This window comes from Amblyomma americanum, chromosome 8 (genome assembly GCF_052857255.1).
Source record: "Amblyomma americanum isolate KBUSLIRL-KWMA chromosome 8, ASM5285725v1, whole genome shotgun sequence".
In the NCBI taxonomy this organism is placed as follows: domain Eukaryota; kingdom Metazoa; phylum Arthropoda; class Arachnida; order Ixodida; family Ixodidae; genus Amblyomma; species Amblyomma americanum.
In genome coordinates, this window is record NC_135504.1 from 77,128,846 (window position 1) to 77,154,734 (window position 25,889).

The window sequence follows — 25,889 nt, forward strand, 5'->3', positions numbered from 1 at the left end:
CGGAGTTTTAGTTATCAAGTCAGAACATGTGCCAGAAGTAAATCAGACATGCGAAAAAGTCTTTAATATTTTCCCAATATCCATTCCTTGAGTCTCGTATGCACTGAGGGCACAAACTGTTTAATGCCAGCGTCAATTGCGGTACTCGGAAGCACCTGCTTTTGTCTTCAATTATGGCGACAGTCAACGCATCTTCACCGTCCCTCCCTCTCATCAGCTGACTTTTATCTCTAACTGCACGGAGAGCAAATATAAATTTAGACTTTCCTTTTTAATCTATATTCTGATGAACCCAGGATTCCTTTTTTTTTACTGCCTTCGCGAGGCCTCGTGGTCTGTAAGCTCCTTTCGAGCCCCCGTATGCCAACGAACACTTTCTTTGTGCCTCGTAACAGGAGAAATTATTCCTTCGCTGGAAAGTCAGATACTGCATATCAGTTCTTCTCTACACCACCCCGTACTTTATCCATCTTGTCGTCAAAGATTGTCTGGCCTTCTCTTGCCCTTAAATGTACCCATGAATCTCACTAACGAGCAAATTAACCTCTCGGTGACGAAGTACAACCCTAGCATGCGCCAGAAGCAAGAGCCAAGCCTCTGCTTGTCACTTCCAACCTATAAACAGCTCTGAGGCGGCGCAGGTGTTGAATAAAGATGTCAGTGTACTTTACGAGCGTTCGCGTGCGACACCTTCGACAGGCAGGTGGCGCCCAGTCCCACCAATGAGCATTTCTTTCGGCCTCTTTTTCCGCACAGCTTCCGTGGGCCCGGATTTCGGCCTTTCACAATGGCCGAACCGCTTGTCACTCCGTGATTGCTCAAGCCTTTTTTCTGTCCGGCCAGCTCCGTCCTCTTTTCTGGTGTAGGTAATAACCTCTTGCTAGGGGCTAATCGCCCAGCTCGCCACGATGCCCCTACATAAGAAAGCGGAACCTTTGGGACAGGCATGAAGAATAACCGAACCTCACTCCTAGCGTTGCCGCTGCATACGCAGAAGTGGGTAAGTGCTTGACACTCTAAGATACGCAGTGCAGGCCGAATCAAGCGAGAAAATTTTCAAATAATGTCGAAAGCTGTGCGCAGGTACAAACGCAGAGGCACTATTTTAAATGTAATTGACGAGTTCAGCAGCTTTATATTCACCAAAGGCTAGAAAGTTTGTTGCATACTGACTCGCCGCGACTTATGTTTTTCTGTTACATTGTATTTTAATGAAGCAGCAAGCGTTTTCTCTCGTTTGTGGTGATTAAATATGTCGCACATTTTAAACCACACAATAAAGGGCATAATTCTTCATCACAAACACGCCACTGTAACTTTTCCTATATTGGCAGCTACTCTTATCGCAGTGACAGCCACAAAAGACATAGGCTGGCTCTAAATTGCTCTTCGGGGTGTCCCAGCGATGTATATGAATTGCCTTTGGTAGCTTGGCATTCGAATATCTTAATACTAGCTGTGAAATGTCACAGTTAAACCTGTCGCCTTCAATAGCCAGTTATTGACTTCGTTGCGATGATTTCGTAATAAGGAGACCTTGAGGCGTTTTCTCGATGCCTCAAGCAACTGCCAAGGTCTCTTTTCAGGGTCATCTCTGCTTACCAGTTTTTGAATTCTGGTCTGTCCTTCCGAGAATAAGGTTGAGGATGAGTCTATGAAGTTTTACCCGCTGAGGCTGTCTCTTGCGGCGATGACGAAGTATGTTGGGCTGTTAGCGTTTGCCTTTATCGAATAAGCTAAATAGTTAATAACGTTCTGCTCCGTTCGCTCCAGCCAGAATAGCATGCGATGATAAACCGTCCACCATGCTTCGAAATCGTTTAGTACGACAGGTGAGAAGGTGTGGATGTTAGATGATATGACTTCTGAACTTTGTGAGATAACCTTTTTTTCACAGTGACGTCATTACTGCTTTCAGAGAACGAAACCTGAAAGCACATTGTAAGGGGTGCTTATGCGCACGCTCTTAGGACGACTTCTAACACTGGTGGCGTGTATAACACGTACGTAGTTTTCAATTGTTTTTCGGCGAAGAAAACGGGCGGCAACAATTCTCTTCTCAACGCGCTGTACCACAGCGGTGACCTAGGAGTTTGAGTATCCGCCTCACATGTGGAAGCTTCAGGGTACGATCCGCAGTGTCCCCTGGTAGCCACCTCTGACACAATGAGTGAAAGTTTTTCCGTAGCCTGCTGTTCGGTTATATTAGGGTGAAATGCTTGGGAAATGGGTCTTCGACACCACTCTGAGTGGATGAAAAAAAAAACACCTTGTGCTATAGCTCCCTTTGGTGACAGATTCCCTTGTGCCGTAATAATCATCGTCCCCATCTCTACCCAAAGAACATGGCTTTAATAACTGAAAGCCGGCAGCAAAAAGAACACTGCCCAACGAATGCTCCTGGTAGCAGATATGAAGAGCAGCTGGCACAGGTTGACGCATTGCCTGAATAATAATGCGACAATTTAAACGTGCGCTATTCAAAACAGGCGTCTGATAGGCCAAGACAGTCCGCCTCCTTATACAGATCGCGGCAATGCTACAAAAGGAAGCTTTAAAGCCCGAGTAGATTCTACGTAATTGGAGTACTTGCAAACACAATACTATCAACACCTTGAATAAACCTATTTCCAAAAGACCTTGCACTTGCTTTGCGCGTTGCGCTAAACGGTAAAGCTATTCTTATGATTCACGCTATGGAAGTATGCTGCTATCTGTGGAGTTCATTAGCGAGCTACTGGCACTTAGCATCTTCAGCAATGTATAGCCTATATACAGCTGCGCAAATCTATCGATTGATCGCCGCTCACCCCTTTTTTGTTGCGTTCAGGTCAAACTTGCCTTTAGTCAATGACGATTCTGGCATTCGCTTTTGCATTTTTCAGTGGCTTTACATCAACAATTCTGCGAAAGTGTCGGCCATGACAGAGCAGAGAAAGACATTTTACGTGACATGGTTAAGGACATTGAAAGGCATGACAAACTGAGAAATGGCCGCGACCTTACATCGACGTCGCCAATGAAGACACTATTGGTAAAAAAAAGTAATTCTTTTTTCTCGCTTGTCTGTGGCATTACTGAAAGGTTTAGAACAGATTGTGATTAAGATTAAACACATTTGCTGGATTCGTGAAGCAAATGTGTGCGCCCGACTCCGTCCTCATGCCGACGCTTAGCAATCCGTCACAGTTGCCTGCCGTTTTACTGTGGTGCTACACGGCTGCAAATGACGGCTTTAACCTGGGAAAACTAAATTTACAAATCGAACAGCTTTCTCCCGCTTCTGGATCCAAACCCATGGCGTCAGCACCTTAGAGAAATCGGTGACCACCATTTGGAATTCATTTTTGTTATCGCCTCATCTTTACCATCAGCCTGACGACGCCCACTGCAGGGCCAAGGCCTATCCCATGTCTCTCCAATTAATGTTGTCATTTACCAGCTGCGCCCGCCCTATGCCTGCGAACTTCTTAATCTCATCAGCCCACCTAACTTTCTGCCGCCCCCTGCTACGCTTGCATTCTCTTGGAATCCTTTCCGTTACCGTGAATGAACAGCGATTATCTTGCCTTCGCATTACATGCCTTGCCCAAGCCAATTTCTTCCTCTTGATTTCGATTAGGATGTCATTAAGCCGCGTTTGTTCCCTCACCTACTCTGCCCTCTTCCGGTATCTTAACTTTACACCTGTCATTTTTGTTTGCATAGCTCGCTGCACTGTCCTTAACTTGAGCTGAACTCTTTTCGATAGCCTCCATGTTTCTGACCCGTAGGTGTAGCCAGGCCCGTTAAAAAGAGCTTTGACGTCACTTGTGGCTCCATGCTGAAATGCATAGTGGTGAAAATACTTTTATTTTTAATTGCCTATATTTATTTAGCCTTTTTTTTTGCTTATAAAATGTTCATTTTTAGGTAGAGTAGCTTGTTTGTGACTAGAACGCCATAATTTTTCAGTAATAGTTAACTTCAATTTTCATTAGTGCCATTAACAACGGCTGGAGACGAACGAAGAGATCTACCGCCGAAGGGAAACGGTAGACTTCTCACGGATGCTTTAGCAAGAAAAAAAAAATTACAGTACAGTGAAAACTCAACAAGTGAATGCTCATTAACTCGTCGTTTTTCGTACTTTGGCAACGGGATAACCTTGCGAAAGGCTTCAAATTAGATGCAGTAGAGCACAGCGAGTTATAGAAAAGAAAATGACAGGTGTAACATCAAGCGACAGAAAGACAGCAGAGTTTTTCAGGGAAAAAACGCGATTTCTAGGCACTAGCTGAAATTAAGGAGAGAAAATGGACGTGGGCAAGGCACGTAGTGCGATGAGCAGATAATTCATGGTCGCTTAAGGTAACGTAGGTGATATCAGGAGAGGACAAGCGTATCACGGTTCGTCAGAGGGTCGGGAGTGTGAATGAGATTACGAAGTTTTGCTGGGATAAGGTGGCTGCTGCTGGCGCAGGGCTGGGTTAATTGGTGAAGCATGGGAGAAGCCTTGGTCATTTAGGGAACGAAGTTATACTGATGATGATGGTGGTGGTGGTGGTGATGATGATGAACCACAAAAACGTTGCCGCTGCAGCAGTCACTGTCGCTAGTGGGCGAGCATCGAGTCACAGACTTCATTCCTTTTCTTGAGTGAGGGATGCGTCTAGCTACATGCTCTATTGACCACTTCTGGCGTGCTAATTGCAAATACAAGATAGCAACTGGTGCAGTTCTTACCGATGAGTGTGACCAAAAGCAATCTCTGGATGCTGTCACGCTCGTTTCAGTCTCATGCTGCATTATGAACGAGAAGGAAAGGACTCAAATGATGACACTTATTTTCTACGAACGATGCCATTGACGCCCTACAACTTTAACAGATCTTGAGAAATCAATTCACATTGACTAAAGCTGAGATTTTAGCGAGGTGGTAAGCATTAAGGGTTGGTGAACAGCGAAACAAAGGCGGGACAAAGCGCTTGTCTTGCCTTTGTCCCGCCTTTGCTGCGCTGTTCACCCACCATGAACTTCATTCACTATTTCTTCGTAATAAAAAATTTACTGCATTTTTGTGACTGCGGATGTTCTTTCTCCAGCAAGAGAAGAAATTATATGTCGGGAATGCGGAGTTTGAATTGGAATGCAATTTCTCAGCTCTCGCTGCAAGCTCGTGACGTGATGGTGACGTCGTGAGAGTTTGGACACCATAACCGTCACCACATGTGATGTAGGTGTTGTGTAGCCTCAGAAATTGGCACGCAAAAATGTACTTACCGTCATCGCAGTTTGCTCGTTAAAACAGCTTGAGGCAGCGATACCAACATTTGAATTCTTGAAGTTTTGTTCCTTATAGCTACATGGTCATATTGCTGAAGAGCTCAAGTCAAGTGCTCAGAAATCTTGTGCCCAGTTGACCAAGTATTCCACCGCCGCCGACGACACTTGGGCACTACAGAAGTGGGGTAAAGGGAAAGCGGTGAGGCGAATGAGCCCAGAGACGGGAGAAGAGAAAAGACGGTGTTGTAGTTTTGCGTAGTGAACACGGCAGTTGGGACAGGAGATGTTAGAACGTAACCGAAGCTTTGAAAACCCCATTTTCATTTAAAGCATGTCCTTTTGTTATTGAACGCGGTCACCAGTCAATACAAACCAATTTAAGTTCGTCCTTAGTGTCCTTTACCAATTTATAAATCAATTTTTGCGAATACCAACCAAACCTACTCTCACATTCTCTTATGTATTACTGATTTGCGCATGATTTCAACTCTTATTACGGCACCGGGTGTTTGTGCACCCAGTGACGTTATGCTAGTCGAACCGCCCTCAAGCGTTATATATATCGTCTGAAAGCGATTGCACATGGCATGTTGCGTTGCTTTCTTATTCCTTTCAGTGGGCAGCAGATGGCACAGGAAGCAGCGCAGATCTGCTTGTTTCGCAACTGCTTGTACCAAGGGGAGACCGAAAGCTAACAGCGAACAGACGCTCCAGAGTGAGGCGGTTCGCTCCCCTGCGCTGGTTCTACAACGGAATGAAGTCTACACTCATTACGGAGGTATCACGTAGAGAATTGAATGCAAGTTACTTTAAGCAACTGGTGGAAATCAGCCTTGCGGTTGTCCTACAAACAGTTGCTCCATCGTTGCGACACCTACATGTTAAGGTTAGAAACTTGAGGGAGAGATCAGTAACCGGGCAGACTTGTGTTACCATGGACACAATCCTTCAAAATAGTCATTAACTGCCGCTGTCACCATCTGGAGTCCAGATCAGAGTGTCGAAGGAATTTTAGAAGGCGGGAGGTCTCCATCCTATGTCACTGGTTTCTGAGCTGGTTAACAATGTGTTGAACTGAACACTGTGGCGCTCTGGCCCTCTTGAGGGAAGAGAGTAGGGCACACCTATCGCGTGTTGTAACCTGGACCGCACATAATATGATGTTCTATATTCCCGCACACACCACATGAAGAACAGAGTTGAAACGATTCCAAGCCCATCTCATGAATCCAGGCTGGTTTGCCGCTGTGCCTTTAACATTCGGATACTGCGAGAGTCGCGTTTGAAATCATGGCTGCGGCGGCCAAATTTCTATAGAGGCGAAGTACAAAGACACCCGTGTGCTGTTCGATGTCATTGCACGTATATAGAGTCTCAGGCTGTCGATATTCAATTCAAATCAATTTATTTTCCAGAAAATTATGGCTGGCTGGCAGGACGAAAAGCTGTAGGTGTACAGCTTGGCGAGGCCCAAGCAGCCGTTACAAGGCATAGGAGCAGATAAAGTTGAAGATCTTTACATGCAGAAAAAGAAACCAAAAAGCGAACACATAGTCAGGTTACAATTTTCACAAAAACAGGACAGCCAAAAAGCGCAGCCATCATTAATGTAAATACGGAAGTGCAAAAAACATCTTTGCAAAACTTAAACAGGACAGCTGTACTTGGGCGCGAATTATAACTCAGGAAATATTTCTTAAGAAATATTTGCAAAAACAATGGGCGAATTTCTTAAGAAATAATTCACGCAATGCTTTCTTAGTAGGGTTATTTATATTTATATTAATCATAAGTCCTTATGGAGTCCGGAGTCCATAACTTCGTCTCTTTCGCTCATCCTTCTTTCAATCCGTCCTGATTTGCTGTATTTTTACGTGACCAAATCTCAAGGCGTTCTTTGTTATTTTAAAGCACGAGTGCGTTATCATTTTAATACGACAGCTTTAAAGCCCCCGTTCGGCGAAGAACTCGGCGCTGTCCAGTCGGCGTCCGAAGTTGTGTCAAGAAACACCGGATTGGTCGAAAATGTTGACGTCACAAGTAGAGCGACCTGATTAAAAAGGAATGAAAACATTACCTAAATTGTGATTACAAGGTCGCAGCATCCCTGAAATGTCATTACGACATGCAAATATATCAAGTAAATTATTGCGGTTCAGACGCGCTACCCCTAGGCACCGCAGGCACGTTCGTATGGATTGGTTAGAGCGGGGTTTTATATGTGTGTCGTGTGGTGTTTCACATAATGTGGTAGTTCACGATGCATAGTAATGAGTATGTTCATGATTAGGTGACTGCAATTAAAGGAATAGTGATTAAGCAAGTAGCAAAGTGCATGTCGGTGACGTGTGAGTGTACGCGAACGACTGTATGCTGGCGTCACACCACATTTGTGTCCCATGCGTTCTGGTAACATTAGTCCAGCACGTGATCGGGTAATGAGCTAATGAGATAAAGTGGAGTCACTGACGGCGCCCATAAACGCTATCGCGTCACAACCTCAAAGCCGGAACCCCAAATGTTTTCCACCACCTTTAAACTTCCAGAAGTCAGGTAGGCTCACCACAGCCAGATCTACTACAGTATGGACTCTGTTAGCGCGCGAAACAGCTGTATATTTGCACAAGGATTGCGGCATACATATGCGTGGACAGATCTCTCCAAAAGGGCGGAAATGTTCATGGCAGCGCCACTTCGTGTGTTCTGGATAGCAATGAAAAATATTTATTTATTTGTACCTCGAAGGCCCTGCAGGGGGCATTACATATGGGACACAATATGCGCCCCTCTTCCACATGCCTATTTGGCCGTGCCACTGGCCCCTTGCACCCATGGGTTGCCCATGCGGGTACATGCGTATGGATATATGCGGCACTTAAAGCCACCAGCGTGTGAAGACTAATCGAACTGCAGAGAATTTCGCCCAACCCAGGTGGTTTCAATACGATGGTGGATTTTGCTCCTGAATAAGCTCTCATTACAGAATGATAAGCATTAGCACGATTCAGAGATTCTAAACCGATACATTCAGCCACAAGTGTTTACCTTCCTTCGTACGTGCAAGCCGCACAGCGCTGTCCAAATTTTTCAGTAGGATTTTTAATCGACCCTTCTACGTGACAAACCTAACAGAAATCGCTCAGTGCCTTTTTATTCAGGCTCCTCTTTCCTAACAGGGCCTACGCACAGCTCAGCTTCTTTTTCTTTGTGGCCCCCTTCTCTTCACTTGCAATTTATTGAAATAGATTCAGCGCATATGACGCGCAGTCTGTTAGCCAAAACGGCACGGAGCTCATATCCACAAATCATCGCTTTCCATTTGGCGGCACGTGTCACGTCGCGCCCTGTACTATTTTGACCACTTCTTATCGCACAATTCTTCTCTCCCTCTTCTTTTCTTCACCTTCTCTCCATATATGCTTCTCGAGGAAGCAGAATCAAATCGTGGACGCGGTGGCCGCGTTTCGATGAGGAAAAAACCACAACGAGCTTGCACACTGTGCGTTGTCAGCGAACGTTAAAGACAGCAAGATAATGAAAACCATTCCGGAGACTTCCACTGCGGGCTTCAAGGCGTCCACCGTGAAAACTAAATTTATGCTCTTTACTCCTTTCATGCGACAGCGTAGAAACCTCCTTGGAGTGAAAACCCTGCGACCACAGTCATCCCACCTGGTAGGTGGCCACACCTGCCACCTTCCAAACGTTCTCCTCTCCTCCCACCACCTCTATCTTCCTCTCTCCTTCCCTTCGCGAGGAGGGAGGCGCCGGAGTAACAATGACCCAGCTCATATGAACATGACTAAGACTGACGCAGCAAAAGTTAATAAAGGAAGCAATCAGAGTAGAGTCGCATAGAATCACAAATGGAAGAGGGTCAAGATTGGAAAATAGTTGTAATTAAAATATAATTGGAACTAGTAATAGGTTGAGGTGTGAAAGAAAAATGCCATTGCATTTCGTCCGCATGAATCCTATTTATCGCCCCGACATTTTTCTTCTCACTGTTCTCTGTAAAAGCCTTTTTTTATGAATTTGCTGGCTTTTGTTTGCGTACTACCGGAGACGCCAGACTACTGCACACATAAAACATGGTCTAAGTGCACAGCTGCCTTGGTACGAAAGACCACCTCATTTTTTTTTCACTCTACGTGAGGGACACAATACACATAGGTTCCGAAATGGGCATTGGGATGCAGGAGAAAGAAGAAGCAACGCAGTTGAATTTAAGAGGGCGAAGAAGAAGGATTTTCTGAGATCGGCACGAAGTTTGTTCACACAGCGATTTTTTACGGTCCACTTATCACAGCCGCATTCGCGGTTCTAACATATGGCCGCCTCCCTAAAGAAGCGTTTGCGCGCAGGAGCCGTCACTGGGCAGTGTCCACTTAATGTGTCCCCCATCAAACGCCCTGTTAAGTGCCACTGCTGACCTTCATTTCACTGCCACAAAGCGGAGTACCTCAGTCAGGCATTTCACATTCCAGAGCACCTCTCGAGCCAACCTCTATAAAAATGAGCTATATATAGGGTATAGACTTCTTATAGATTATTGCCTTCGTAAAGATATTTATTTTTCTCTATTCATACTTTGTAGGCTGTCTATTGTCAAAATTCTACAAAAAGTGAATGGCCATAAATCCATAGTATGTCTATAGACTGCAATAGGATTTGCATTGCCTACGACTATTCTCTAGCATTTGCCCATAGATAGTCTAGAGACTTTTATACAGAAGTCTATAGACTCTCTATAGACTGTCTATAGACTGTCTAAAGGAATCTTTGTAATGGAACTGCGGCTTCAGTTGCCGCTCATGAATCCTGGAGACTTCGGTACCTGGCAGTACATGTATTTCGCGCGTTTCTATGCATTCAAACGCGTGCGCCTGTGTATGTGTATGTGTGCGAGGCGTCAGCGAGAGCAGCGGCTGACGAGACGACGCTGGCGAGCAAACGACGTTACGCTACGCGAGTTCTTAACTAGGCTCAGCTTGGAGGTTAATTTCTGCGCACTCATGGAAGAGCTTCTGCAACGCGCAAGCTCCTTGCACGTGACGCGCGTGCTCAAGCAGGCATACCTGAATAGAGGAACTCCGTTTTATGTCACCAATAAGTTCCAGCAGATGACTACGCGTGGTACAAAATTGTTTTTGGTCTCTCTCTCTCTCTGTCTATCTAACTCTAGCTACGCACATATGAGCTATGCCGTCCAAGACACATTACACTGGGCATTTCTTGAATTGTACTCGATGATGACAGGCTCACCCTAAGAAGGCATTTTATCTCCGTAGGCTTAGAAAACCAGTAATGTTCACTCTCGCAAGGAACCAGCTGAATTAGTAGCGAGGGGCTGGAAGTGGTAAAGGAATAAATCTACTTAGGGTAGGTAGTGACCGCTGATCCGGATCATGAGAGAGAAATAACTATAGAGTGAGAATGGGATGGGGCACATACGGCAGGCTCTGTCAGATAACGAATGGCAGTTTACCAAAATTCCTTAAGAGAAAAATATACAGCAGCTGTATCTTACCGGTACTCACCTACCGGGAAAAAACGTGGAGGCTGAGGAAGAGGGTTCAGATTAAGTTGAGTACAACGCAGCGAGCCATTGAAAGAAAACTGATAGGTGTAATCAACCTTAAGAGACCGGATGCGGGCGGAGTGGGTGAGGGAACAAACGCGGGTTAATGACAAAATAGTCGAAATCAAGAGGAAGAAATGGGCTTCGGAAGGGCATGCAATTCGAAGTCAAGATAACCGCTGGTTCTTAAGGGTAACGGAGTGGATTCCAAGAGAAAGCAAGCGTGGCAGGGGGAGGCAGAGGTTTGGTGGGCGGATGGCCGGCATAAAGAAGTTTGTCGGGACATGGTGGCCGCTGCTGGTAAAGGACAGACAGTGCTAGTTAGAAAGACATGGGAGAGGCCTTTGCCCTGCAGTGGGCGTCGTCAGATTGTTGGTGATGATGATGGTTGTTGCCTGGTAACCGGTGTCGCTGTTAAAGTGGCAAATAGCAAACATCCATCTCAAGGGACAAGAGTGTACGCATTTTTGTGATGAAGAGGTGTCTATTCTGGCGAGTTCTTCTAGGCCGTATACCAAAAGCGGGCGCTGGGCTCCGGCGGTCTCTGCTACCACGGCCTGGGCTGCTTCACACTGCGGGACAGGATGCGGCTGCCGTACGGATTTCCTCAGTCTCCCGAGAGCATCGACACTCAATTCTGGCTGTACTGCGCTCAAGAAGGCGGAAATCGTCGTAGCCTTAAGGCCACAAAGCCCTCCTCGGAGTCCAGCCTGGTTGGCTGCTCCCCAACCGGCGAGCGGCCACTGGTGGCGATTATACACGGCTTCAGTGAGAGTGCGGAGGCTGCGTGGGTGACGGACATGGCGAATGCTTTTATGAAAGTGGTAAGTTTGAGATGGAAAGGCACCGACAGAAGCAGTATTGTGCAAGCTAGGGACAAAAGCATTATTGTTTTTCTTAGGGACACCGCTTTTGGTGAACACACTTTGATATTCATGCGCGTATGTGAGTGCGTGCGTGTTGAGCATGCTTGATTCCACCTTTCACCCTTTACTTCTCTTTTTCACTCTCTTCTCTACTTTGACCCTCGCCTGGATTAGCATGCTAGACTAACAACCACGCCGACCTCTCCTGTATTTATTGAAGTCTCTCCCCCTCCTACTATACAGTAGGACAAAAGGATGGAAAGAGGGAGGGGGTAGATCTTGCAAGGTCCTGTGTCCAGAGCATGGTCCCGATCTTTCGGAATGGTGGAGTAATTCTTGTGCAGAAAGCTTTCCAGTGAACGGGTAAACTCAAGAGGCCAAAGTATTGACTTAATAAAGTTGACAGCAAGGCTTTCATGTTTTGCAAGAAGAGACAACAAATTATCTGCAAAGAAGTAACCGTCTTTGCCAAAAGTAAGCGAGCAGCCGCGATGGCGGCAGGAAACACCTCGCAGCTAATCGCAGCCGGGGAGCAGCGGCGCTGCGGTTCCCGGCTGATGCAAGCCTACGCCCTCGCTCTCCTTCTTTCGATGATATGAAGATTTGAAGTAAGAGGACATCTTTTTCGGGGAGCGATTTCGCGCCTTAGGATCGCTGTTGTTATGAGCGAGGGCGCAGGCTTTTGTCAGCCAGTTAACACTGGCAGCCGGAGAGCAGCGGATAGTGCTAGAAAGCGCCGTGCCGTACCGCCACTCGGCTGCAATCCCGCTTCGGCCGCCGGCGCAGCTGCTTGGTTACTCATGCCGAAGACTGCACCATTCGAAAGTGGAACCTTTGACGACAGACTGCATTGCACCCGGCCCTCTCCCGTTAAAAACGGGACTGGTGCTGCCTTGTCGGTCGAAGGTCAAACTGCTAAGGCGTGGCAGGCAAAATGGCTTGAGAAGGGCTAAGAGCCCCCGTCACACTTGCGAGCGGCAAAGGGCACGCGACCAGCAGTCGCTTCCGACTAGATAGCAGCTCGAAAACGTCGTTGTTTACACTTGCAAGCGCTGGCTGCGGGTCTCCTTCTAATTCCATTGTCGTTTAAAATAAGAACTTTGGGAATGACGTCATTCGCGCGCTTCCGAGAGTTTCGTCTGCTTCGGCCGGGACTCCTGCACTTACGCTCGGTGCTCAAAAGTGCTCTGGTCTCTCGTTATTAGCAATGTACTACGACGTCTAGAGTGAAGAGAAGGATGTCATGGCAATGTGCACAGTGACCATAGAGGGGGTGTGGCAGTCTGGATGCCAGCCGCTATATATATAGTGTCAGATAACGCGCTATTATATAGCTTTTTTTGCGTTCGCACTACGCCCTGTATAATAGGTATTCAAAAAGGTCCATGGCCAGTAGCGAGTTACTGGATACCAGCAAATTTCTTCGCATAGGCACTTTGCAGCTGTTGTCAAATGTGGCTTGATCACCTGGCGCCTGCTTGCTCCGCTCCTGAAGGCGTCGTGGATATCGAGAATATCTTTTTTATATAATGACACCGGGTTCACAATAAATTGGTGACGAGAGTAGCACCTTTGTTAGAGCGCTGGCCAGTTCCGCAGCGCCCTGAGCTGCGGCATTGGTGTGAAATCGGCCAGATATAGCGACGACTAGGGCAGCCAGGGTGCAGCCCAGCTCGTCGCCCGGCGCCCCCGCTAGCAGCGTCGTTGCCGAAAGCTCGGCTCGGTCGCTGATTGGTTAAGTGGTTTGCGAATCGCAGTCGCAAGGCTGGAAAATACAGCAGCGAATGTATGGCCCCTGACTGTAGCTTTTCGGCCAAACTGCTCTTAAAGGAGTATTGAAACAGCCTTCGTCGACCCTGGTGTTTACCCCTTTCTTTGGCACGACGATCGTCACCACACTCAGCTTCTTTATCAGCAAGGCTTTTCTACACTCCTTATGCCTATATTACGTAGGTAGGCGCCAACATATTGCTTGTGGACTGGCGCAACGGAGCCGCGGCACCCATGTACTCCCTGGCCGCTGCCAACACGGCCCTGGTGGGCGCCGAGCTGTCGGTGGTGCTACAGCTGCTGATGAAGGCCGACGCCAGTTTGACCCCTGCGAAGGTCCACCTGGTGGGATTCAGCCTGGGTGCGCACGTGGCGGGGTTCTGCGGGAGGCACTTCCTAATGCAAACGGGCCGCACAATTGGCCGCATAACAGGTGCAGTGAATAATTGAACTGTTGTTTGAATAACGGATTCGAGGCTTTCTTTATTAAGGGACTGAATGCTGCATTGCTTGTCTGTGTCGTTTGCTGATTGAGTTTGTCTGTGTGACTGACTGATCGAGTAAGTACATATTTAACAACGAGTAGTAGGGAAGCCTCTGACCGCTAGCCAAATGTCTAAACAAAGGAGTAGTCCAGTTCTGGCTACGCAAATTCACCCTGATCAAAACATTGGCCATTGGATTGAGGCATCCCTATTGCCTCTTTTGTGTTTTCAGAGAATCCCGTCTTCCCTGCTCTATGTCTACAGTGAATGGTCCAGTGTATCTAAATTCTCTTCTAAATGAACACATCAGACAAACTTAGGCACTTTTTCAGTGCCTAAGTTTTGATTGATTGATTGATTTGGGCTGGAATATACACCCTATCACACTGTATTTCATAATAAAAGATTTGGAACGAGATACAGCATAAAGGAACAACAATACTATTTTCTGCTTCTGGTTCACGCGCTTCCATTTTCCTTCGCGCAGTTGATAAACGATGAAATCCAAAGCGCCACCTCAGTAACCGTTGAATGTTTCTATAATTTCAATCTGGTTATTCACTGTGAGGACAGACTGAGTTTTTTTTTCGGGCATCCGTCAACTTAAGAGGTCAGCAGAGCCCACGGGCTATTTGCGCTTCCAGACCGTTGGGTTTACTGCTATAAGCGATGTCGCGGACGTCTGGAACCATAAATGACTCTCCAAATCTCCGAACTAATGAGGAGGAAGGTTCTCCCTTCCCCCAGTATTATGGAGCGTTGGAGATTCAGCATGACGCGCAACAGAGGTTGTAGAAACCAACATCCGATCGCCTTAAATGCTTCCTGTGTGTTTGGCGACTGTTTGGTCCAGCTCTGGATCCTGCTGGCCCTCTCTTCGAAGGCACCAACGTGACGGTGTCGAGGGGGGACGCCGACTTCGTGGACGTCATTCACACCAACATGGGTCACCTGGACGGCTTCCAGTTCGGCCTGGCCGCACCGGTGGGCGACGTGGACTTCTTCCCCAATGGGGGATCACTTCAACCTGGATGCTTCCGCATCGGTATGCCCATGGTATTTCAGGCACAAGCGTAATGAATAAGCGCGAATGGGCAATCCTTATTTACGGATGAAGTACATGCATCGGATACGTGGCATCATGAGGTGAACGGATTAGTAACTACTTAACGGTGCCGAAAATGGTACCAGAACTCTAACTACTCAAGTGCATAGGGACATGCAGACAATGACACCCGCAAGATATTCTGATGTCTTCGCTCTTGGCTACATTTGGTACTCACATGGTAGAGATAGGGCAGTATTGTGTTCGGACTTCTATCCCACTGCTGGTGCCATCAGTTGTTGCGAGCCGAGTGCGCGGGGATGCCCCCCACGGGAAATGGCGAGGAAACAGGAAGGCTCAGGAAAAATAACGACAAATTTCTAATTATACTTATTTTAAACATGAAGCACATAACAGACTATACAGAGTAAAACGACACTGTGAGGGAAGTGCGAGAGGAATACGACAGCCGGGCGCTCTTAAATACCGCTTTGATTTCCGTTTCCCATTTCTTCCCGTTAATCACCAGGGCTCTTTGCGGACGCTGTCCTTCGGTAGTAACGTTGAAATTTTCCCAGTGCTGTTGCTGGTGATCTTCCTTGTTTTCCTTGACCTTCGCAAACATCCGGCGCTAATCAGACGCGAATGCTCGGCTCCTGTATTCGATCCGCCTCGAGCCTCCAGGAACGGCCGCAGCATGGTGGTTATAGCAAGGTCATGTGTCGTACGACGAACCCACAGCTGTAGGGAAATTAGAAAATGGTTGGGAGGAATGAAAATGGTGCAGTATCTGTATTACATATCGGCGGACACCTGAACTGCGCCGTAAGGGAAAGGATAATTGAGGGACTGAGAGAAGAAAGGAAGGAAGAGCAGCCGTAGTGGAGATCTCCTGCATAACTGCGGCCGTACGGGGATCTTTAACGTGCATTGACATCGCAGGGCACACGCTCGCCTTTTGCATTTCGCCTCCATCGAAACCCGGCCGCCACGGTCGGGTTCGAATCCAGGTACTCCGTATGAAGGTGAGGTGACGGCGGGCTCCCAAAGAGCAGGGAGGGGCTGGCAGGTCTCCCCAACCTTTACAGACGTTGTGCGTCATGGCGTCCGCTGCTCATTAACTGGCCTGAAGATGAGCTCTTGTGGCTTTTTTTGTGACAGGCCGCAGCTAAATAAATCCATCGGACGCTGGTGAGAAGCTGGCTTTTTCTCAGATGCGTTCCCTTGTGATTCGCCAGTCGTTGGCTAAGTGGGAAAATGGTATCCTCGGTTGCCAAGGCAATCGGGATGAAAGCAGGGTCACAACAGCAGGAAGATGGTTTCCTGATTAACAAAAAGTACAGAAGAGAGAAGAATAGTAAAGAATGTTGCCAGGCTACTTGGTTTAGCATCTTGAAACTTGGAAAAACGCCTTGGCCGGAAAAAAAAATCGCATACCCAAAGAGACAAGGAGACGACGAACAGGCGCCGCATGGAGCCTGTCCGTCGTCTTCTCGTCCCTTTTGTGTGTGTGAATTTCTTCTTGGCGCCAAGGTGTTTTTTCAAACTTCAAACTTTTTAAAGAAAGGAGAAAGCCTCAGTACACTTGCAATGTTCTGACAAGAATACTTGTATTTGTAGTCTTGTTAAAACTTTGGTAAGAACACTGAGGGGTTTCCCTTCCTTGTTCACTTGGTTCGTAATCACAATTAAAATAAAAACAATTTTTAGAAATGTGGGACAATGAGACGTGTAATCTCATAATTCTTGCTTAGCAGTTTGATTTACCATCGATGATTACTTTGATGCTGTTATTCTAATCAATATACTACAGAGTATAGAATAGGGCAGTGCAAGTAATTTTTCTGATCCATTAGGTACTGCTGATGACCGGAGAAAATTGCTTCGTGTTGGTCCTGTCTGGTTATCGTCTTTTTTTGTAACGTTATTTGTTGCCTCAGAGCATGAAGAGACTTGGGAAGGTAAAAACAAAAAAAGGGAGGGCGTCTGTTAAGGTTAGAGTGGGACTCAAAAATAGCTGATAATGATGCACGTCACAGGCATGAAAGCAGCTGTCCGAAGGTTTTCATTAAAAAAAGCGCAGTGGCAAGACAGAGAAAAAGAACGAGGCATGTGCGCGAGGGAGAGAAGATGAAAGGCAGGGATGTTATCCAGATGGTTTTCTGGTTGGCTGCACCTGCATCTGCAGGTGGTGTCTCAAACCTGTTTCAAGAGTGAGGCAGAATAATGGAAAGGCAAGGAGGTTAACTAAGCAGTGTCCAGTTTACTGCACTGCATATGACAAAGTGTATGAAGAAAACGAAAGAAACCATTAAGAGGAAAAGACTAGAACACAGTATAAAACGTGTTACTCGTGTGAAGCATCTCGAACAAGGTAATATTTGAAATTCGTGTGGTTTTAACATCCCGAAGCAACACATGGGCTACGAAGGACGTAGAAGTGAAGGACTCCGGATTAATTGAGAGCACTTGTGGCTCTTTAGCGTGCACTGACGTCGCACAGCCCACGGGCACTTTTGCATTTCGCCCCAATCGAAGTACAGAAGCGGTGGCCCAGGTCCAGCCAATTACATTACAATCCGCAGCTGAACCCCAGAGTCACCGAGCCACCGTGGCGGGTTCTCAAATAACATGTTAACTTTCCAATTCTTGTGCCGAAGCTACGTCATAAATAATTCGAGTGTAACTTACTGAAAAGTGCGTTTTTTTCCAGATTAATGTTCAAATTAAGGCTTGATGTTACGGGCGCATGTGTTGCCGGCAAAGTGAAGTTATGCGATGAGTGTTTTCAAACGAGCATTCAGGCTTTGTTTAGTGTTCGTTTTGTACCCTCTCGACAATGTTTTTCTCGTTTTTACTCTTATTGGTTTCGTCCCTCACAAAGTAACCACGAATGAGCTCAGCTTGTTTGCAGCTCAGCAAACTAATTCTAGCCGCTTGTTTCCCTGATGCAGGTTGCAGCCACAGAAGGGCACATGCTCTGATGATCGAGTCCATCACCAACCACGGATGCGTCTTTGTGTCACGTCATGTGACTGGTCACGGTAGCGGACGCAAGAACGTGATAAGCTCGAGCTCGGTGAGAGAAGACGGCGTGAAGGCCCGCGGGGCAATGGGCTACGACAGCGTCCGGGCCAAGGGACGAGGCATTCAGTACCTCGAGACAAGAAGCGAACCGCCCTTCTGTACCAGTGAGCATTACAAGCCTGTTTCTATTGTCTTAGATGCATTGTTACCTGGCCATAGATGTGTGTTATTGCATGCGGCGGTTACATGCGGTTATTGCGTGTGGCCTTGTATTTAAAAGATTGTGCATATTGCCACATTGCTGGCCATTTACTGGCGCCGCCATGCAGTGCGTTAGCATCCGCCTGTCTTCCTCGACTTCCCCTGCTCGATTGTGGGTCCGATGAGTGTGCCTGCCGTGCTAGTCCTGGTCTGCCCCTCTGCCCTTCTCCTAACGCTCTACCTTCTCTTTTTGACATTTTGTGCTGGTGCGGAGTAGCGTCTCGAGATGCCGGAACTCGGGATCGAAACCTCGCAAGTGGTGGCTTGCCTTGTGCACAGGTGTGTACACGGGGTTTAGATGGGCGTTGGATGCTCCCGGGAGCTCTTCGCACATCAGGATATACCCAGCACCTGCACCAAAATGTCCCAGTTGAAAACACTACACTTCTTACTTCCGTCACAACAGACGCTTTCTTTGCGATTGAGACATTCGAAGTTGAGGTGATGACAGAAACTCTTGTAACATGACCGCTTTGCATAGTATTACTTTATCACCGGTCTCGACGACAGAACTAGCTCTCTCGTGCCATTAGCAGCCGTGCAAAACTTAATATGCTGGTGTTAAGACAAAGCGACAGAAACAGTTGTCGAAATTTGAGACAATTTGGGACCCACTCGGTCGTCATTTCTAATTGGGATCAGCTAATCCTAAAAGTACTTAATATATTGGAATACGTCTTGATGATTTCAACGCCGCAACCTTTTCTCGTAAGGAAGAGCAAGAATCCACGTCCAGAGCAAACAACAGGAAATATGGAGTGTTTGCTGTAAAAATAAAATACGCTGAACAGCTGGTGGATGGAACCACCGCTCCTTCCACCCACAGACAGTTGCAACCGCACCCCATTTTTTATGGATGCCGAAGCTGCAACTGGGATTCACAAGCACAGCCAAGCGTGCCCATGTCTCTTCCGCGGTTAGAGCGGCTGTTACGACCTGTATCCGCCAGGATTTGTAAATGGCTGCCTAGGATTGTCAGTCTCCGGGCTTCCTAATACTATAGGGGCAACAAGAAAGGGTAGAACAAAGCGTCCGTGTGTCCCAAGTGAGCCTTGAGTATACTGAGTCGTGTTTTATTGCGAGCGCTGCTTTAAATACGTTCCTCAGTGTAGACGCCAGCGTCCTAGGCGTAGCATGAGACCAATGAATGCTGCCCCGTTCTTGGAATCAGCATCGGGCTTTGGGTGCGAAGTGAACAGTACTAATAATAATAGTAATAACGGTGATAAGATACACCTATTCAGAATCGGGCTATTACAATAGCGTTGTCCTTTGACTTTCTTGCGACTCCGTTCCTTACTTTCCTTGATGGTCCCAGAAGATATCTGAGTCCTACTTTTCTTTAACTTGGGAAAGAGCGCAACACACTTTTTTACGGCGATAAAACACAAAAGTGTAACGGGAACAAAGGCATATTAACACGGAAAGTAGTTTGAACGGTTCTCTTGAATTCAAATATTTTACAGCATATAACTGGCAACCGATAGTCGTTAAGGGAAACGAAATGAATTCCAAGAGAAGGTAAGTGCAGCCGGGAGCGGAAGAAAGTTAGGTGGGCGAGTGAGATTAAGAAGTTTGCGGTAATCAGGTGGCCCCAACCGACACAGGAGAGGGTTGATTGGAGAGATATGTGAGAGGCCTTTGTCCTGCAGTGGGCGAAGTCAGGATGATACTGATGATGATGATGAAAAAAGATCTGGGGCTAAAAGTACATAAACACAGGGGGCTGACGCTAGGTGCCCTTTTATTAACAGTGTCAAGATATTTATATGCATACATCACGAAAGTCAGGAGCAGCAGAAGCATAGTTGCACGTAACAGACTTGAAAAGCAGACGCCGACCGTAGGTTGATCAGTGACAATACCACACTACCGTTCTTCTAATTTAAAGAGCAATATTTCTAAAACAGGCATTTCCCCTTGTAAACGCCGTCTTCGCTGTCCGTTGTACAGTTACTGTCTTGCCCGGATATATCGAATTATTGTCTATGTCGAACATTCAAAATATCCTGTTGCAAATGCTGCGCAAAAATAATGCACTACTGTTCGCGGTTATCGAAATCGCTTCCAGCAAAACATTCGACATATAGAATGCATATATCGATATGTCCTGGCCGCCTAGACCTGCCAGGCGGGCAGGTGAACCGACGTGTGGCCGAAATATTTAACATAATGACACACTTGCGGTCGCTCTACCCTTGCAACGTTTCCTTCTTTGCCAAGAAAAGCTGTCATCTATTATAGTATTTGGGAAGAATCCCCTGAGGTGAGGTGTAGGAGGCGAGGATTCTTCGTAGAAGCAATGAGAAAAAGTGGCAGAGGAGAGAGGTCCTGCCCCCAACTGTCCCTACAAAAATTTCGATGGAAACTCTATAGGCTGTCCATAGACTTTTGTCGATAAAGTTGGTATGCTTTTTTTACAAACAAAGCTTATAAAATAATTCATAGGCAATAAGAATCCTACAGACATTATATAGACAATCTATAGATTTATTCCCAAACACATTTAGCAGACATTTTAGCTATAGACGGCTAGGCTGTAGGCAATGAATAGACAAACTGAAATATTTATGGGCAGGCAATGGAGTCTATAAAACGTCTATGCACAGTCCATAGAGTATTTTATAAGGGGATGGCAGCAAATGTTTTGCAGGCGACAAATAAGTGCTTAATTCATTGAACTACGAAGGATAGATTAAGTCAAGTTACGGTTAGCCTATGTTCAGTTTTTTTGTCAAGGTACGCGTGCAGAAGTTTTCTCTTGGGTAGTTGGTGCACTTCGCCAGTCTTTAATCGCCTGTCTCTGAAGTCAAAAGGCGTCCAAGCAGCGCGCACGCAAGACTAACAACATACACGACCAAAGCCAAAAGACAAATGCGAACGCGTTGGACAGTAGCCGAGATGTCTGTCAATGGTCACGCGAGTGTGTGAGGGTCCCGTTCTGCAGAAGAGCCGGCGTCGGCGTTGCCGTTGTTGTAACGAAAAAATCCGGTTTGGTCGAAAATGCAGCTGCGTCACACTTAGAGAGGCGAGTTTAAAGAAGGGTTAAAACCCTAGAAACTGGCGATTAGAAGCTCGCAACATTTCTCAAACGTTATTAACACATGTAAGTATATAAAGTAAATGAATTGCGCTGAAACGAAACTTGGGGGTATTCAGGAATAGAAAACCTGATCTTTGTGTCGCGAGTCAGACACGCTGCCGCTAGGCCATGTAGGCATTTTTTTTACACTTGGTAGTAATATAGTGAAGTACCGTTCTACGTTCATGAACTGTGCACGAAGGATGAAGAAAACATTCGCAAATCTACACAATGCATAATGCGACACACCTAAGCCAAGCACGTGAAAAGGAGCAACACAGGGCACATTACTACACCGTAATAGGACACGCCTGCATAATACGACGCACCTAAACAAGCACGAGTGAAGGCGCAACACAGGGCATATAACAACTACACCATAATAGGACACAGATAAGCAACGATGCACTAGAAAAAGGGCAATAAAGAGCCCAGCCCTAGGAGTGGTTACCACTCTGGTTCAAATTCAGCCTGGCATACAGTTCTTTTAAATGAACAATCAATCTGCTGAAGGGCACTTTTGAAGAAACGGCAGTTCCAAAATGTCGGTCAATCATGCGCGTTTTCCAGGGGCTGTGTAGTCCAATCAAAAAGAACATGTCTAAGAATGCATCAGCAAATGGCTGTGCAGTGAGATACTGCACTTAATACGCTGTCAAATTAATTCGTTTTTTTAATGTCCGTTGCAAGATATCCCAAAACAGTACGACATCTTTGCAATCGATGAAACAACGCTCACTCGTTTCTGAAACATCAAAAAGGCGGCAATATACCGGAACGCAAAAATACCTTTTTTTCTAGCCATGTTTTAACGGGCAATGTAATGCCTTGAAACACGGCGAGAGAGTCATTGTACGCACTCTCTTCAGTACGTCGTGTCCCGGTAAGCCAAATGACACAGAGCTGTACATGGACGGAGGGAAGAACATACAAGTAAAATCCTTGTACAACCGTTTCCTCGGCACTGAAAACAGATTCTTTTCTACCCTACGCCATGTAGACGTGTACTTGGGCTTGGTTAAAGTAGGGCTTCATATGTATAACGTGTAGTAGTGCCAGTAAAGGTGGAGCTGAAATATCTCCGGCTTTATTAAATTAGTTGGTTGGTTTTTGGCGAAAGAAAATGGTGCATTATCCGTCTCACGTATCTCGGCGGACAGCCAAACCGCGCCGTAAGGAAAGGTGGTGGTAAGGGAAAGATTAAAGGGGAGACTGAGAGAAGACAGGAAGAAAGAGGTGTTGTAGTGAATGGCTCCGGAATAATTTCGACCACCTAGGGATCTTTAACGCGCACTGACATTGCACAGCACACGGGCGCCTTTGCGTTTCGCCTTCATCGAAACGCGGCTGCCGCGGTTGGGTTCGAGCCCGGGTACTCGCTTGTTTTATGCGAAGCATATTAACGTAGGTTTCGGGCCTTCGCGCGACGCCCGGCGGTGGCCACCATTGACCCTGAAGTGGGGTCACGTGACATGACGTCACGTGATGACGTCACACAGGCTGCAGATGGGGCCTCATATCGCGCCGTCGGTCGCCTCCCGGCGGTGGCCACCATTGACCGTGAAGTGAGATCACATGATGTGACGTCAGGTGATGACGTCACACCGGCTGCAGATGGGGCCTCATATCGCGCCGTCGGACGTCGCCCAGCGGAGGCCTCCACGCTTCGGTTCGCGCCGTCGCGCGCGACGTGGCGGCGGCGCTACCATCGCTGCATCACGTGATATGTGACGTCACGCCAGGGATGAAGCGGCGCGCGCCCGCCGTCGCGTCAGTCTCTGTGCCCGCAACCGCGCCAGCGTCTTTGCGCCGGGCGTGTATGCGGTCAAGATGCCTCCAAACGCTAAGGACGTTAATAATAGGAATGCAAAACGAAGGCTGCAGCGTGCTATGGAAACCGATGAAGAACGCCTAGCCATGCTTCGCATCCACTGGGCTTAACCTTGATAAGCCTCCAATTTTTTTTCTATTTAAACCGGTAGCGTTAAGGGCCCCGTTCAGCGAAAACCCTGCGTCGCGCCATCACTCGAAAATCCTCCTTGGTCGGGAGATTGGGGGCGTCAGAGCCATCTTAACTTCGCTCAAACGGAAAGTTCGTTGGCCAATTGGTGGAGTCGAACCTCTGTTCTAGAGGTAGAGGCTAGGTGATCTAGTGGCAGGCATGCTACCTGTAGGCCACCAGACAACGTTCTTTCAGTGAGGTTAGACGGAGGCCTTGAACGAGCGCTCCGTCCCAGACATGTGTAGACTGAAGAACAGCAACGCGTACGTAATTAGCATCTCTAATTTGTCGCACTAATTACTCTAACTTCCTCACAACCAGTTTCCGCGTTTTGTTCTCGAGAAATATGTATTACCTTCTGCTTGCTCCTTGTTTTGTTGTTCGTTCTGTTCGTACTTTTTATTTTCTTGTAACAATCTATAAGCAGCCTACACGGCAGTTTTGTCTGCTTTCCCGCTTAACGCCTCACTGTTTAATTTTGTTTATACTGTGTGTGTCGTATTGCAGACTGTACTATTATGTCATCCTGCTGAGCAACGTATAGGAGGCCAGGCCTCGACAGGGAAGTGATTTGCCTTTTGTCCCGTCACCTCAGTCCTAGTTTGTCTGAAGTAAAATATCAATCTATGTGATGCTATCGCGTAACACTCTTAAGTCGAATTTAATTATCTCCCAAAAATTTTCCCATGTTATTTTTTCATAGTGACGTTTTGTTCAGTCCATTTAATCAAATCCGCTTGCAACAATTCAAGCAACACAGATTATTCGCCCAACATCGCGAATAGATCGTCTTACACTGGTCCTTTGTAAGACCGCCTGTTGCCTATATATTTTTAATACTGGGCCGATTAGCTGTGCTGCTTGGTTAAGTTGCGGTGGCAGCCTTCCATGCAGTTTTGTCATAATCCATTAGCAATACTTGTGAGCTGAAGTGTAATGGCCTTCGCCCTTAGAAGGTGGCCTTAACGAAGAAGGAACAGCTGCAAAATGCAGCTCACAGAGTGAGAAATATAAACTCAATGAACTCCATCGCGGTTCCTCTGTTTAACGATGCGCAGCTTTCAGTAAAAATTCCACAGCGGCAATAGTAAAAGGTACGGGTTGCATGTGATATTCCGCTTCCCGTTACTTTCATAGCCATACAGTGGCACAGCCGCTGATGGACTTGTTTTGTGCATTATGCAGCTGTTTTATAGCTTTTCATTCATCGCTGATGTTAGTGCTTTATCTTCGGAACGCTGATATAACTAACGCATTTTCTTTTTCTATTTTCGCTTAGCGCAGCGCAAGTGATGGAGGCCGTCGCTCTTAGAATATTACCTCAGCAATGCACGTAAAACAGACGATAGCATCCCGTCCCACTACACGTGGCGTAAAGGTCAATGCTCGAATCTTGTGTGCCGCGAGCTTCTTGGCACTCAACTGGATGGCCATACCAAGAACGCGGATGGTTCGCCTGCAGGCCGCTTCGCCAGAAGCACGAACAACCAGGGGTAGAATGTGCCAAGCGATTACTATGGCCGCACTCTGTATAATTCAGCAAACTCTCAGTCCCAGCTCCCCAGAAGAGTTCAATAAATAAATATGGAAGCCTGGCTGCCTTTGACATACCTGTCTAAAAATAAACTTGAAGTCGGCTACAGATGTATACTAGCTAGTCCTGAAGCTGCTCATACCAGCACGCTAGGTGTGTGCCCGCTGAACAAGCGAGCACCGACTACATAAAAACGAAAAAGCTCAAAAGATGGTTTTGCATTGTGCGACTCGACATTCAGCCACAGGTGTGCAAATATTTTTATTTTACGAATGCGAATTCTTCGCACTCTCCATAATGTCCTCCTTCCGCGGTAACCACCCTTCGAATGGTTTCCGTGGCAACCACTCACTGGTCGCATACTACTACTACAACTTGGAATCCAGGGACTGGCTGCTTAAAATCGGTCGCTGTAAAAAAAGATCGGCACAGACACTTAAAACTCCTTACGTGTGGGAACACAAAAGCAATACTTTCCCTAGGTGCACTCACACCCGCCCAAAACTACGCATACGCATATGATACCACCCAGAACGCTGTACGACAAACGGTTGCATCACAATTTTGATGGGAAAATTGGATTTAAAGCGAAAGCTTTGCTGGCCTAGCAGCGCCGATTTCGCCGTGGTCGGCAGTTCCACCTTCATTTGACCGGAGCTGAGCCACCGCCGCCGGCTTGGCGCATGCGCTCTCCTGGCTGGTAGGGACACATGTCCGGTGAGCGCTCCGAATCCAGTCCGGCTCGCCGCGTCCGGCAGCGCCGTTCTGGCCAGCCGGCGAGCGCCGGATGCATTAAACCGCGTAGATATGCCCGGCGCACCGCGTTCGATGAATGGATGGATGGAAGGTAAGAGCGTCCCCTCTGAAACGGGGTGATGGTAGTTGTACCATGCTCCGTTTTTTTCTTTATTTTTGTTTAACTGTCTTGTAAGTAACTAAAATTCGCCATTTTCTTTAAATACGTCTTCCTA

General features: G+C 47.0%; 1 protein-coding gene across 4 annotated transcripts; it reads left to right on the forward strand.

The window, feature by feature from the left end:
• The first annotated feature begins 774 nt into the window (after positions 1–774).
• Positions 775–24,969, forward strand: LOC144100455 (pancreatic lipase-related protein 2-like). 4 transcript variants are annotated; one of them, XM_077633410.1, is made up of 9 exons: positions 775–1,000; positions 1,919–2,003; positions 2,886–3,034; positions 5,882–6,043; positions 11,353–11,670; positions 13,666–13,915; positions 14,821–15,012; positions 17,967–18,203; positions 24,664–24,969. In XM_077633410.1, the coding sequence occupies exons 2-9, from the start codon at positions 1,955–1,957 to the stop codon at positions 24,675–24,677; spliced, it is 1,371 nt and encodes a 456-aa protein (XP_077489536.1). In that variant the 5' UTR covers positions 775–1,000; positions 1,919–1,954; the 3' UTR covers positions 24,678–24,969. The 4 variants fall into 4 exon arrangements, with proteins under 4 accessions (XP_077489536.1, XP_077489534.1, XP_077489535.1 ...); XM_077633408.1 differs by having other exon boundaries at positions 24,669–24,969; XM_077633409.1 differs by lacking the exon at positions 24,664–24,969 and adding an exon at positions 23,892–23,946.
• The last annotated feature ends 920 nt before the right edge of the window (positions 24,970–25,889 follow it).

Bases quoted from the DNA above. Each gene is read 5' to 3' on its own strand.
- LOC144100455 (XM_077633408.1), top strand. From the start codon at position 1,955: ATGCGCACGCTCTTAGGACGACTTCTAACACTGGTGGCGTGTATAACA. The intron at 6,044-11,352 runs GTATCACGTAGA...GAGTTCTTCTAG, and splicing joins AGTCTACACTCATTACGGAG to GCCGTATACCAAAAGCGGGC. The intron at 13,916-14,820 runs GTGCAGTGAATA...TGTTTGGTCCAG, and splicing joins CACAATTGGCCGCATAACAG to CTCTGGATCCTGCTGGCCCT.